General features: G+C 37.2%; 1 protein-coding gene across 5 annotated transcripts in view; it reads right to left on the bottom strand.

Annotated features, from left to right (window-relative positions):
- GRM8 (glutamate metabotropic receptor 8) overlaps nt 1–12,399 on the bottom strand; it is a 328,659-nt gene that overhangs the window by 42,438 nt on the left and 273,822 nt on the right. For all 5 annotated transcript variants that reach the window (XR_005700607.2, XM_040062862.2, XM_040062865.2 and 2 more), the window contains one exon: nt 1,680–2,615. Coding sequence is in view for 4 of the 5 variants with exons in the window: in XM_040062862.2 (XP_039918796.1) it covers nt 1,680–2,615 (936 nt within the window). In the remaining variant the exon portion in view is untranslated. The remainder of the gene's footprint in view (nt 1–1,679; nt 2,616–12,399) is intronic.

Raw genomic sequence — 12,399 nt, 5'->3', positions numbered from 1 at the left:
ACTCAATTCTTTTGGTTCAAGTACTTGTCACAAACGTGATTGCTGATAAAAGTACCACACATTTATACATCAAAACATTTTTGCGACTTTAGCCTACAAATACAAAAAAGTCAGAATTTAGAAACAGTTTACCTAAACATGTTTTCCTATGCCAAATGGGATTTTTTAACTTTGTCTGAGATAAGCCATTACCTTGGTACTCACTTCCCCAGCTTAATCCAAAAAGCCATGAAAATAAGCCTGATCCAATTCAGTAAGGCTGCTTCAATTTTTAGTGAAGAAAATGTTTTTTCTGCCACACTCTCTGCCCCATACAATCCTTCTGATCATCACGGTATACAGAATTGTTCTTTAATTCCACAGACAAGGGTGCCCTCTAAACTAGAGACCTGTCAAGCCTTTGCACAATTATAAGTGAACACATGCTGACTTTTGCAATTAAATTAAAATGGATGTTTGAAAACATTATACAAAACACCTGCTAGAAGGAAAGACAAGAATTTATGTGAAAGTGTTGACTTTAATTTCTTATTTTTAGATTTTCCATATATCAGATATTTGCAGTTTTGAAGATTGGTGCTAGTATTACTGCTTTTCCCTGCCTAACTTGTCATTTTCACCACTGTCACATCAGTAAATACTCACACAATCGACATTTGCCTCTGCCTTCCCAATAAAACTGAGAGTTACATGTCTGACATGTTTTGAATCCAAGTATGTTGTAATGCATTAATTGGGTTTATATTTGTAATGTTCTTTTCTATCTGTCCCTGCCCAGCAGTGCACATCCCCCGCACTGAGATGTAACCTAATCCTGTTTCTCCCATCAGGAACACTGATTGGGCGAGGCCTCTGGGTCTCTCCTATGGGCCCTGCCCCCTGGGGGAAAATGCCACGGCGGGGGGGGGGGGGGCCCAGCACTCTCTGGCATGGGCTTTCCATCGGGTAGGGTCTCAAGGCTGAGCAGGACATAAGAATAAAAGCAGAAATATCCCACCAAAGTCAAAGAATCAAGACTCTTCCATTACCTTCGGCGGCCATCTAGTCTCATGGGGAAGGTTACACAAGTATGAATAATTTCATTTCTTATTAAATTATCAGGAAAGTGTTTTCTTTTTGCATTGATATAATAATTAGTGAATTATGCCTTATATGAATTTACACACACTTCATTCACCATTCATTTCCTCCTATTCTATTTTTGGTTCTTCTAAATTTTTTTAAAGTTTAGTGTGTCAAACAGAGACAAAAGTAATTCTTTTCATTCTCCCCAGCATTTTTCTTCATTATTTTTGACAAATGTAAGTTGATCTTCTTAGATTTGTGGAATGCAACCAGTTCTATCAGATCTGTGGGTGATAACAAAGATTGATAGTGCTTCATGTAACAGGCCACAGCATCACTGAAGGGCAATAACAAACATTGGAAGAAACAGTCATTTAAGGTTATATTGAGAAATTGTCAACATTTGCATGCCAGTCACACAACAATCACTTTCTTGTGTTAATATATAGGAAACCTACCTTTTGAAACATGCACTTTATTGTCTGTGAATTCTGACAGCTTTTTGCCATTCAGAGTTACACATTCATGAGTGAAAATGTTTTCGTGCTGCAATTATTGAGAGATGAAAATAGAAAAAAAATAGTTTTTTGATATGTAAACATATCATCACTTACCTTCTCTGCTGATTGAGCCGTACCAAAAAAGATTGGAATAAAAGCTAACCAGATTATGCAGGTTGTGTACATAGTAAATCCAATGGGTTTTGCTTCATTGAAGGTCTCTGGAACCCCTCTTGTTTTAATAGCATAAACAGTGCATGTGACCATCAAGAGAATACTATATCCAAGGGAACAAATGAGAGAAAGATCTGAAATGTCACATTTGAGAACTCCTCTGGCATTTTCTGGTTCAAGTGTCCTCTGTTCTCCATAGTCTACAATGGTATGTGGTGGATCGATAGCAAACCAGATGAAGACTCCAATAAGCTGCAAGGATATGAGGCTGAAAGTGATCACCAGCTGAGAAGCTGGACTAATAAATTTGGGAGCTGTGACAGATTTTTTACCTTGTTCAAATATTCTGTGAATCCTATTTGTTTTGGTAAGCAACGCAGCATAGCTGAAACACATGCCAAGTCCTAAAAAGATCCTTCGAAATGAGCAGACCACTGTATCAGGAGCTGCAATCATTAAAAAAGTAATGGAGTAACAGAGAAAAATCCCAGTCAGGAGCACATAACTGAGCTCCCGCCCAGAGGCCCTGACGATCGGTGTGTCGTTGTACCGGACAAATGTCACAATCACAAAGGTGGTGGCAATTATACCAAGAATAGCTATGAAGACAGGCACGATGGCCCAAGGAGAATGCCACTCCAGTTTGATTATAGGGATAAGCTGGCAATCCGTACGGTTGGCATTTGGTCTTTTATTAATGGGACAGAGTTCACAGTTGAATTCATCCACCTGGTAGTGGTATCCCTCACAGCGCTCACAGTGCCAGCAGCAGGGCACTCCCTTCACCGTTTTCTTTCTTTCCCCAGCTTTACAGGGCAGGCTGCAGACAGATGCTGGATGAGTGTGTTCTCTGTTAGCCCACTGCATGTCTTCTACCTGTGGGTATAAAAAATTAATGAGACTTCTATTTTCCTTCATTTATAATATCCTAATCCTGGCCGCAGGTTTGTCATAAATCACTACATGCTGACAGCACAAATGCAGTTTACCATAATAAGAAACCTGTTTCTTTCCCTTGCACTGACTTTAAAAAAGTGTTAAATGATTGTGTCCAATAAATCATTCATGCCACAGGCTTGATGAGTGTCATTAGTTTCTATTTACCTCTTTACTGCTGACCAAATTGACATCTCTAAAGATATTTATTGACTCCAGGCTAGTTTAAAAGCAAAAAGCCCCATATGCAGTGCTGTAAAAAGTTAATTACATGAAAATATAAATATCAGTAGTTCTCAAACATTTAATTACAAAATAAGTCCCTTTTCAGAGTGAGCTTTGGAGCAATTTCTGGTACAGTAAAGAAATAGCTTAAAATCTCCATACATCAGCCCTGCCAGAACAGAGTGCCAGAAAAGAAAGGTCTGTGATGCTACCCCTTCCACGAATGTGGGTATTTTATACTTTTCCACCTTCAAAGCATTGAAATGCTCAAAAGTGTTGTGTTTACATTTCTAGAAGATTAAAATAAGTATACACTGCTTTCTGAATAATAAAACAAAAAAGATGTCATGACTACTGCTTTGGTTCTCCTGGTATAAATAAGTCCAGGGATCCTTTTGTACCACAGAACAATGCAATCTTGTTTTAGAAATCCTAGCTTTCTTCACAGCAGCACATTAGCAAAATATACTTTATGTATTCTTCCTGCATGTCCTGCAAATGAAATCTGAATAGGGAACTCTTGGATTAAAGAATTTTCTGCTTAAAATTATCACTCAGTTTGGTACCAGCTGTCCTTGGCCCATCCTTATTAAAGCCCTGTTCTGCAGAGGTCACCATGAGCAAAGCAGAGCTGTGGGCAGAGCAGAGCCCCTTGTGGGTACCAGAACCACTCCTTGTTGCTCCAGGCCCCACCTTTCATTCCTTTGTGAGGCGATGAGCACTCGAGGACAAAGAACTTTCCGTGTTCTTTCCTATTAAGTACTTAGCACTTTTGTTTCATTTGGAAGCTTTATTCATAAGTGAAACAGCAGCAATGTTTTCAGTTCCTTCTGGAGGAGGACAGAATTAGGACAGCTTCTAAAAAGCAGTAATTTTGGCCTTTAAAGTTTATTTTTTTCAGCAATTTTTCAACAGACTTGAGAAGAAACCACAATGTAGCATTGCTGGCCTTATTTGCCTTCCCCAGAGAGCCAGAACACCAGTCACAGCACTGTACAGGGTGAATAAAGCAGCAACAAACAGCCAGACTCCTCCTCTCTTCTGTGCAGGACTTTGATGCTGTTCTCCACACCAAGGGACCACAGAGTAACAAGGAGACAAGAATCACTCATAAAACCAGCCCTGAGAACCCTCAAGGATTTCAGTGGGAATGGATCCTGAATACCCAGAAGTAAACCAGATTTTATATCAAGGATTGTAATGACTATGCAAAATACATCCTCTGGTGACTATGGGAAAAAAAAAATTAATTTAAATAATTAACTTCCTAAAAAGCACAAGGATGAAACAGTTTTGACAGAGCTCTAGCAGAGCACTGGATACACTAAGAAAGAAATCACCTCTATTACAGTCTCAGTTTTAATCACTGAAATCCTAAAAGCCCACATGACCCCCTATTGTTTCATCTACTCGACGTGAGAAAGAACATGCTATGATGAAATCAGCATGATAGTAAAGACAATTTGCCTTCACATTGTTGCTAGGAGAATAAATACAAGGCTTGTGATTTAGTCACGCACTACAATAATGGGGACAACCGTAGGCCATGGTCATTAATCCAGACCTGTGGATAAATTTCGGATGACTCAGAAAACCACAGTACTACATATTGGGTAGATTACAGCACACATTACAGAAACACCAGGAGAGCAGACAACACCTTATCCAGCATAAACTTAAAATGGCATGAACAGGAAATATCTCAGGGCGCAGAAAGCCTGACAGGATAAAGCTTAGGTGTCCAATTTTTAAACACATTTGAATTAGCAAGGAGAGTTTATACCAGATCAGTATTTAATACTATGAGGCTACAGTGATTCTTATCTGGCATTAAGCATCCTAAGGTCACATCTACTATATTGTGAATCAATAGCTTAGATATGTACAGAGAATTTTGTCTTTTAGAGCTTCTAACTTACTAAAAAAATTAAAATTAAAAATTAAAAAAAGAAAATCCCTTAATTTTACAGCTCTTTATTATTTTACATACTTTCGTCTTGGCAGTATTTTAATTGACTAAAAACATGCTTAAAATCTCTTAGTGGTTTGCAAAACATTAAAGTGCCTTAGGTTACAGTTCACATTAGCAACAACCAATAATAAATTTCTACTTCTGAAGCTAACTGGTGAAGAGTCATATATGTTTTTCACTCTGACACAGCTGACACAAACTAAAAAAGATATCATTTCTAGCATATAAAATTATATAAAGTTATGAATGTTGAAAAACTCACTGGGTTTGTTTTTGTTTTGGGGTTTTTTTGCCTAATAAATTAACAATGAATATAACCACTATTGACTGGTTAGCAATAGAAAAAGTCAAACACAAACAGAATCTTAAAGAATAAAAAGTTCTTAATCAATGTAGAAAATAACCAGAATGAGTGGCTGGGGGAGGTGGATTGTACAATGTATAAATTCTATGTTTTAAAATCTGGATTGTCTGGATTAATTTTCTAAGGAAAAAAAACCCACATTTAGGGTGACTTAGTTTAAAAAATGTTATGAGTTCTTGCTCATTAGTTTTTTATTTCATTTTCTTTTTAAGAAGAAAGAGGAGATATAGTCCCAAGAAACATTGGCCAATGTTTGAAATAGAAAATCCCTTCAAAATACTTGAATATCTGAGAAAATTCTGGTATTGTAGGATGAAAACCCTGGAAGTTTGTGGAAGGATGGGATTCTCCCATGAACACAACTATCTGACATATGAGTTTATAGATACATTAACAAGCAATGTGCCCCTCTAGCAAGAACTAATCGGCAGAGCAAAACTTAATTCTGAGGACTTGATGTTCACATTGGTCTGTATTTGAAATTAGTCTGCAGAAGAAGGCTGTATTGAGCTAATTTTGACGTAGTTCAGTGGACTGAACAGTGCTAATCATTAATGAAGATGATCTGTCCTTCTGAAAAGCATATTCTGTTTTCATTTCAGCCAAAAGCAACCCAGTTCACGTAGCCCAAGACCCGCTCCACAACGAGTGAGTGTGCTAACTGGGAATAATTAGTAGATTAATTTCACAAACTGACTCTTGTTTGAAACCAAAATGCTGATGTGTGTATATCCTCAGACTGCTATTTAGACAATACTGTATATCATAGGTTAGCACAATTTTGTTTTCTAGATATAGAGAAATGTAAAATGTTTTTTCCCTGCCCTAACCGTGGTGTAGGTTGGGGGGAGGAGGACAAGGACCTATCAGAAAGCAGGCTGGGATATTGACAGCTAAGCTGATCAATGAGAACTGTCAGTGTGACTTTGGAAGGAACATTTAAAACTTATCTGCAGCTGACCGCCCGCTCTCTTGCTTCAGTGATCGGCCATGAGGTAACAAGGTGGTCCAGGCCCGGGCCGGGCCGGGCCCTGCTGCCCCTCTGGGCGGACGGGCCGGGCCCGGCTGGGCTTTCAGGAGCTGCTGCCTGCATGGAGAGTGGGGGGAGCCCAGGTTGGCCGCCTATTGCCGGCTGGGCCGGGCCCGGCCAGGCTTCTGAGAACTGCTGCCCGCATGCAGCGGGAGGGGAGGCCTAGGTCGGGCCCTTCTGCCTCTGGGCGGCTGAGCTGGGCCTTGCCGAGCCTCTGAGAACTGCTGCCCACATGAAAGCAGCTCAGGTGAAGCCTTTCTTTGCGGCCTGGTGATGGCTCTGAGCTGGACCACCCTGGATGAGACCGAGGGGTGGAAAAAAGGACGTTTGCCGGTTTCTTGTACCAGCCCGGCGTGTGCACGTGGCTTTTTGCAAGCCCGAGTAAACGTAACCCTTTCTTAGCAGCACAGAACTTTTAAAGCACAATTCTTCCTCGAAAGAAAGAAGAAAGAAAAACAGAAGGTATATGGGACAGACACTACATGAAGTCAGTTCGATAAGAAGCAAAAGAACTAATAATATTGGAATAGGATTGAAGAAGTGGACATTTTTAACCGGACACTTCTAAGGTAAATTATGAAGAAATGAACTGTTCTTTGCAGCATTCTTAGTATTATTTGGGTAGAATGCTATTCTAATCAAAATTAAGGACTAGTGTAATAGAGATTTATTGGGAACTTTGAAAACCCTGCTCCTGGGTCAAAAAGGTCTCAGCCTTTTGAGACAAAGATAATTTTAGATAAGAAGTATTCGTAAATAATACCCCAGATACACTAAGCTCTGCAGATAGAACATCACAGTCTGCGAAAACTCCGGGCAGCAGCGGATGTGTGTGTGAGCAAACATCTTCATAAAAGATCTTAGAAGGACTCTTCTCCTAAAATAATGTGTAGTTATGTCTAAGTAGTGAAACTGAATGAAAATCCTGAATTGTGTCTTAGTATGTTGTTCAATAAGAAAGTTAATAGTTTGTAAGAGGAAAGAAGAGTGTTTTTTAAAGTTTCATTCTGTTTTAGGGTTTTTTTTCTATTTTTTTAGTGTGTGTTAATAAAACCATTTTTTGTTCATTTTTAAGCTTAAGCCTGCTTTGTTTATTTTTCTCCTAATCTCTCCCTCCCACAAAAATATTAACACTAAAATCCCTACATTATTTAGTGTTTCTGCCTGGTTTTATTAAATTAAAACCATTACACTGTAGTAGAAGCAGAGGATAGGGCAGGGGAAATTCTGTCTCAGAGTGAGCACTGTGCTTTTATTACACTTGTACAGATCTGTTAAGGATTTCTGTATATGCAGACCTTAATAACTGCAAAGCCATGCTAATTCTGATCATCTGGTTCACTCCCAGTTGTCCACAACCTGCAGTAGTCTTTGCCTGTAATGTATTTTTGAGCTATTATTTCACCTAAGATAAAAGTAATAAGTAAATGCAGTACAAAACATAATTACAATAGTCTTAAATCTCTAAGAGTTTTTTCACTGAAATGTATCAGAGATTCATTTCTTGAACTTGTGCAGAAGATTCACCCATGTCATTGCTCTTCTCTCTTTATGACCTAGTATTATTGATGTTACTTGTGCGCTGAGATTAACTTTATACAATTAATGACAGCAGGAACAGTTAAGAAACTACAAAACAAAGGAGGATCATTTGGGAACACGGAACAAGGGACAATTATAATTTCCAGAACTACTGAAAACCTGCAATAGTCAAGCTTTAAAGGGAGTTGGTGGATGCTCATCCTCTTCAGAAAATCATAATTTTTTATGCAGATATAAACACTTAGCAGTGGAACTTTCAAAAGTGCCAAGGGGAACTTGCTCAATATAGTTAATTAATTTAAATGAGAGTTAAGTGCCTTGTCTGTTTAACTGCTTTTGAAAACCTCACTGTGCTTCCATCTGCAGATTTTACAATATAAATACTTAGAAAAACTTGCCCTAAAGTGATCCACAAATTTAAATGCTACAAAACTAACTTTAAGGGTTCTCAGCTTTAGGTATATATTTCTTAAAGAAGATTCTCATGGGGGAAAGAAACTGTCAAAGAGGCCAAAGTCAGACAAAAGAAACACAGAAAAGAAGGTGGTTTTTGATGTTGAAAAAGGATTAAGTTCTGCATCTCTACAGCTCTCTACAGTTCTTACTGATTAAAATGTCTGAGTCTACAGCATTCTTTTGTCTAATTCTACAGCATTATGCTGTAAAATGTCTAATTCTACAGCATTATGCTCAGACCCTACCAAGGCTGAGAAGGTCTCAAATTGTTAAGTAGCCATGGTTTCTGGAAGACTTATTTTGTCACCTCATTTTCATGTGACGTCTTCTAGATCTGGTTCACTACAGTATATTACACAGCAAAGTTCATTTCTGACATCATGTAGCTCAGCTGGACTAGGATAGCCCAGCTCTGTATCTATTATTAGCAATGTTTTAAACATTATCTCAATTTTATTTAAATAGCTTCTCTGAATTTGGAAAGTGTCTGTTAGGTTGACGTGCTATCATGAAATACCTCACATTGTCCTAAAATGTGGTACCATTTCCTACCTATTCCAATACTTACCAGAGTGAAAACATCTGAAATACTTTGACAGCATGTCTGTAAGTTGTGCATTCATTTTCTGTGAAATGCATTATTAGACAGAAAGAGAATGGCTTCATTGCTATTTCAGTGGACATAAAAAGTGTCTCTACATGAGATATTTTCCTGATGGGGCTGCAATTTTCTTTAATGCACAGCATTAAGATTCACAGTTCACTAAACCATTAAAATACAGACAAATTGCCATTTCATTGAAAACCAAATAAACACCTCTGTCCTTCATGAACATTACAAACACAATTCCCTCTAATATCTAGTAATAGAGCTAAAAAATTAATGATGTGAGAACTCGGCTAAAAGAATACAAGATTGACATGATACAGTACAAATAGCACATTCACATTCCTGGAACCCACATTTTTCCAATAAACAGGCAACACGTTCCTTTTTGCAATGCCCTCAGCAACTGGAGGAGACTAATAAATAATGCTATTAATAGTTTAAATATAATTTCAGAATTATGTGTCCAATATGTATGTACAAAAACACTCTGTTTCCTGTTCTTAATTATTGTGGAGAAACTTATCACGTACTTAATTCAGCAACCCATGAACAATACAAAGACACCTAGACAACAGTCAGAGGGTTCTTCAGAGCACATAGCTTGGGTAATATTTAAATGTTTCTGATTATGCAATATTATCTCTTGAAAGAATTTTCATTTTTCTTTTAAATCTGAGAGTCAGGTATTCATTTAAAAATGAAAAATGAATGATTAATTGTCTTATTGTAACAAATGGAATTATGTGAGTTCTGGATAGAGTAATGCAAGTGGGAATTATAAGAGTTGTGGGAGCAGACAGACATCTTATTTTGTAGTCAGCCAAGACTTTCAAAAGCATCAGGAGTCTTGCATATAAATTCAAAGAACTTTAAATAGAGATTCAGATTCTTAGCTATAATAATGACAAAGAACTGAAATATCACCTCCAACTATCACTAGGATTTTTTCTTTTTTTTTTTCTCAAGTTCCTGGAAGTATTTACCTTCTGACAAAAAAGTCCTTAATAGGAGCAGAGCAAGTGAATGAATTAAGGGAGTTTCATCGAGTATTTAGATTTTAAAATTGTCTTATTTTGTATTCTCACAGTAAAATTTTAAGTCTGTAATGTACCTTGTCCAAGCAAGTCATCTGAACCATTAAAATCCAAAATTAAACTGGTTCAACTAAAGGAATTCATTATGAGTCTAAATATAATGTTCATTGCATTCTGTCTGCCAAACTGATGTATCCCACTAGAGAAAATCTGGGTATACCTACAGACTAAATTTACAACTATTTAAACAGGCATGTGCAGAAGGGAAATAAGTCAATGACAAAAAATACAATTTATATTAAAATAAAACAAAATCAAGAATTACTCCACATTGCCATGCCAGTATAAGATCACTATCATTACCAAATATGCCACAATTACTGTAAATTATTTGCATCATTCACCCTAACTGAAATGTCTTTTTCTGGATTTTAGGTATAGATATTCCAAGAGTTCTGCAAAAGAACATGGAATTATATCTTTGGTTTTACCATGTAGTGGTTGAAAACTAATGCAGTCTAATAGCAGTTTGAGAAGGACTCTGAGAAGTTTGATGAGAATTAAAGGATCAGTCTGACTGCCACAGGACAAATAATTTTTTATCTTTTTCTTTAGTATCACAGTACAGGTTGGTTTAAAAATTCAGATGGAAGCTGATTTCTCCTAACTGTAAATCCAACTGCCCAAATCTCCTCCTAGGCAAACAAAGAGGAAACCTTACCTTTGTCACAGTTTTCTTAAAGGAAAAACAGTTAAATTTAACATCATTTTTATTTGAATGTTTACATTTGAATATTTATATACTACTTACATGCATGTATGTACAATTATTTTTATACAAGTATGATTTAAATGTTCTGGACTACTGTGGGAAGACAGAGATAGTGCTAAAGGCAATCTTGCCCCATACATTGCAGCTGTGCTACTTATCAAAGAGTGGGAACAGCCTTGCCCTCACAGCTATGGGTGTGATAAAATAGTGAATTAGCTGGAAGAGGAGTCAGTTGGAGTCTGTTGGCTGTGCTATGAGGAGGAAGAGACAGGAGGCCGTGTGAGGGACAGACAGGGTAAGGTGGCTGTGCTAGCGATGGGAAGCAGCAAGCTGAAAGCGCAGAAGGAAGGTAGAAGAAGGAGATAAACAGCCATAGCTGTGTGGAGTGACTCATGGGACTGCAACATAGAAAAGGTATGAAAGACTTTTAGATAACAAAGTACTGATACTTGGAGCCCTCTGAAGTTTTTAAAGAAGCACTCCTGAGTGCTGTGGCCATCTTGATGATGACAGACTACAGGTGGGAAGGCAGGAAGGAGATATTATTAGCAGTATGCCTTTTGTCTCTAAGCCAAGACACAGCCTATATGGCTATGATATAGCCTGAGTCCATGACCTTGGGCAAATTATTGAACCTTCTTGAATCTCAGCTTTTCAGTCCACTGGAAGAAGCTGTCATGCATACAGGAGTGAAGACACTTTAGTTGAAAATGTGGGTAAAAAGTTCAAGAGCAGATATAACTGATATCCATCCCTCAGGTTTACAAGGGTTTTTGCCTAACGATTACTTATGGTTTATAAAATTTGACTAAAACAACTTTTACTTTTACAACTGAGCAATGTATCTTTCAAAGAATCAATACCAAAAACCTTATCATAATTCTGTGCTTTCTCAGCATGTCATAATCTTTCTTGTCATCACCAGTTTTCAGAACTGCAGTATCACCAATCTCAGGAATTACTAAAATAAAGATAATGTATTTTTAATGCTCCGAACATATTAACAAGTTATTCTCAGATAGGGAAAAATAATTATAGGGAAGGATGCTCTAAGGCAGCATACAAAAATTGAAAAGAATGCTATGAAAAAAATAAAGTTTCTTATGTTCGTAAATAGGAAAGTTTAAATACTTGCCTTGCTTTATTAATGCAAATATATTATTTAGTGATACTGTAATTTTAACTTAATGAAACCAACCCTACTAACTAAGTAATATAATTCATGACTGCTGAATACTTCTGTAGAGGAACACAGTGTTAACCTAAAATGGGGAATTATCCTACCATGGTATCACAATATATAGAGAGTGTTTATTAGGGCTATACAGTCTTAAAATGCTAGTCTTTATATGGCTTGGGATCTATCTTACTTTTTTTTTTTTTTTTTTTAAGTTGGTTTTGGCTTGTTTTGTTGGGTTTTTTTGTTGTTTTGGGTTTGGGTTTTTTTTCCCATTTGTTTGTTTTGTGGGGTTTTTTTTGTTTGTTTGTTTGTGGGGTTTTTGTTTGTTTGTTTTTACTTTTACTTCTTCCATAATTTAGTTTCTTCTGATTCTTTCAGAATTGCTTACCTAGCAGATACTTGGTACAAAGGTAGGAGGAACTGCAGCGTAATATCATCATCAATCTGCCAAACAAGAAACATTAATGTGGGTGGAATACTTGGGAGTAATCATTTTATTCTCAAATGCCTCGGGGAGTAGACAGCACAAAATGCAATGA

This window comes from Hirundo rustica, chromosome 4 (assembly GCF_015227805.2).
Source record: "Hirundo rustica isolate bHirRus1 chromosome 4, bHirRus1.pri.v3, whole genome shotgun sequence".
NCBI lineage: Eukaryota > Metazoa > Chordata > Aves > Passeriformes > Hirundinidae > Hirundo > Hirundo rustica.
Note: the sequence above shows the minus strand (reverse complement) of the source record. Positions and strands in the feature narration are given on the sequence as shown.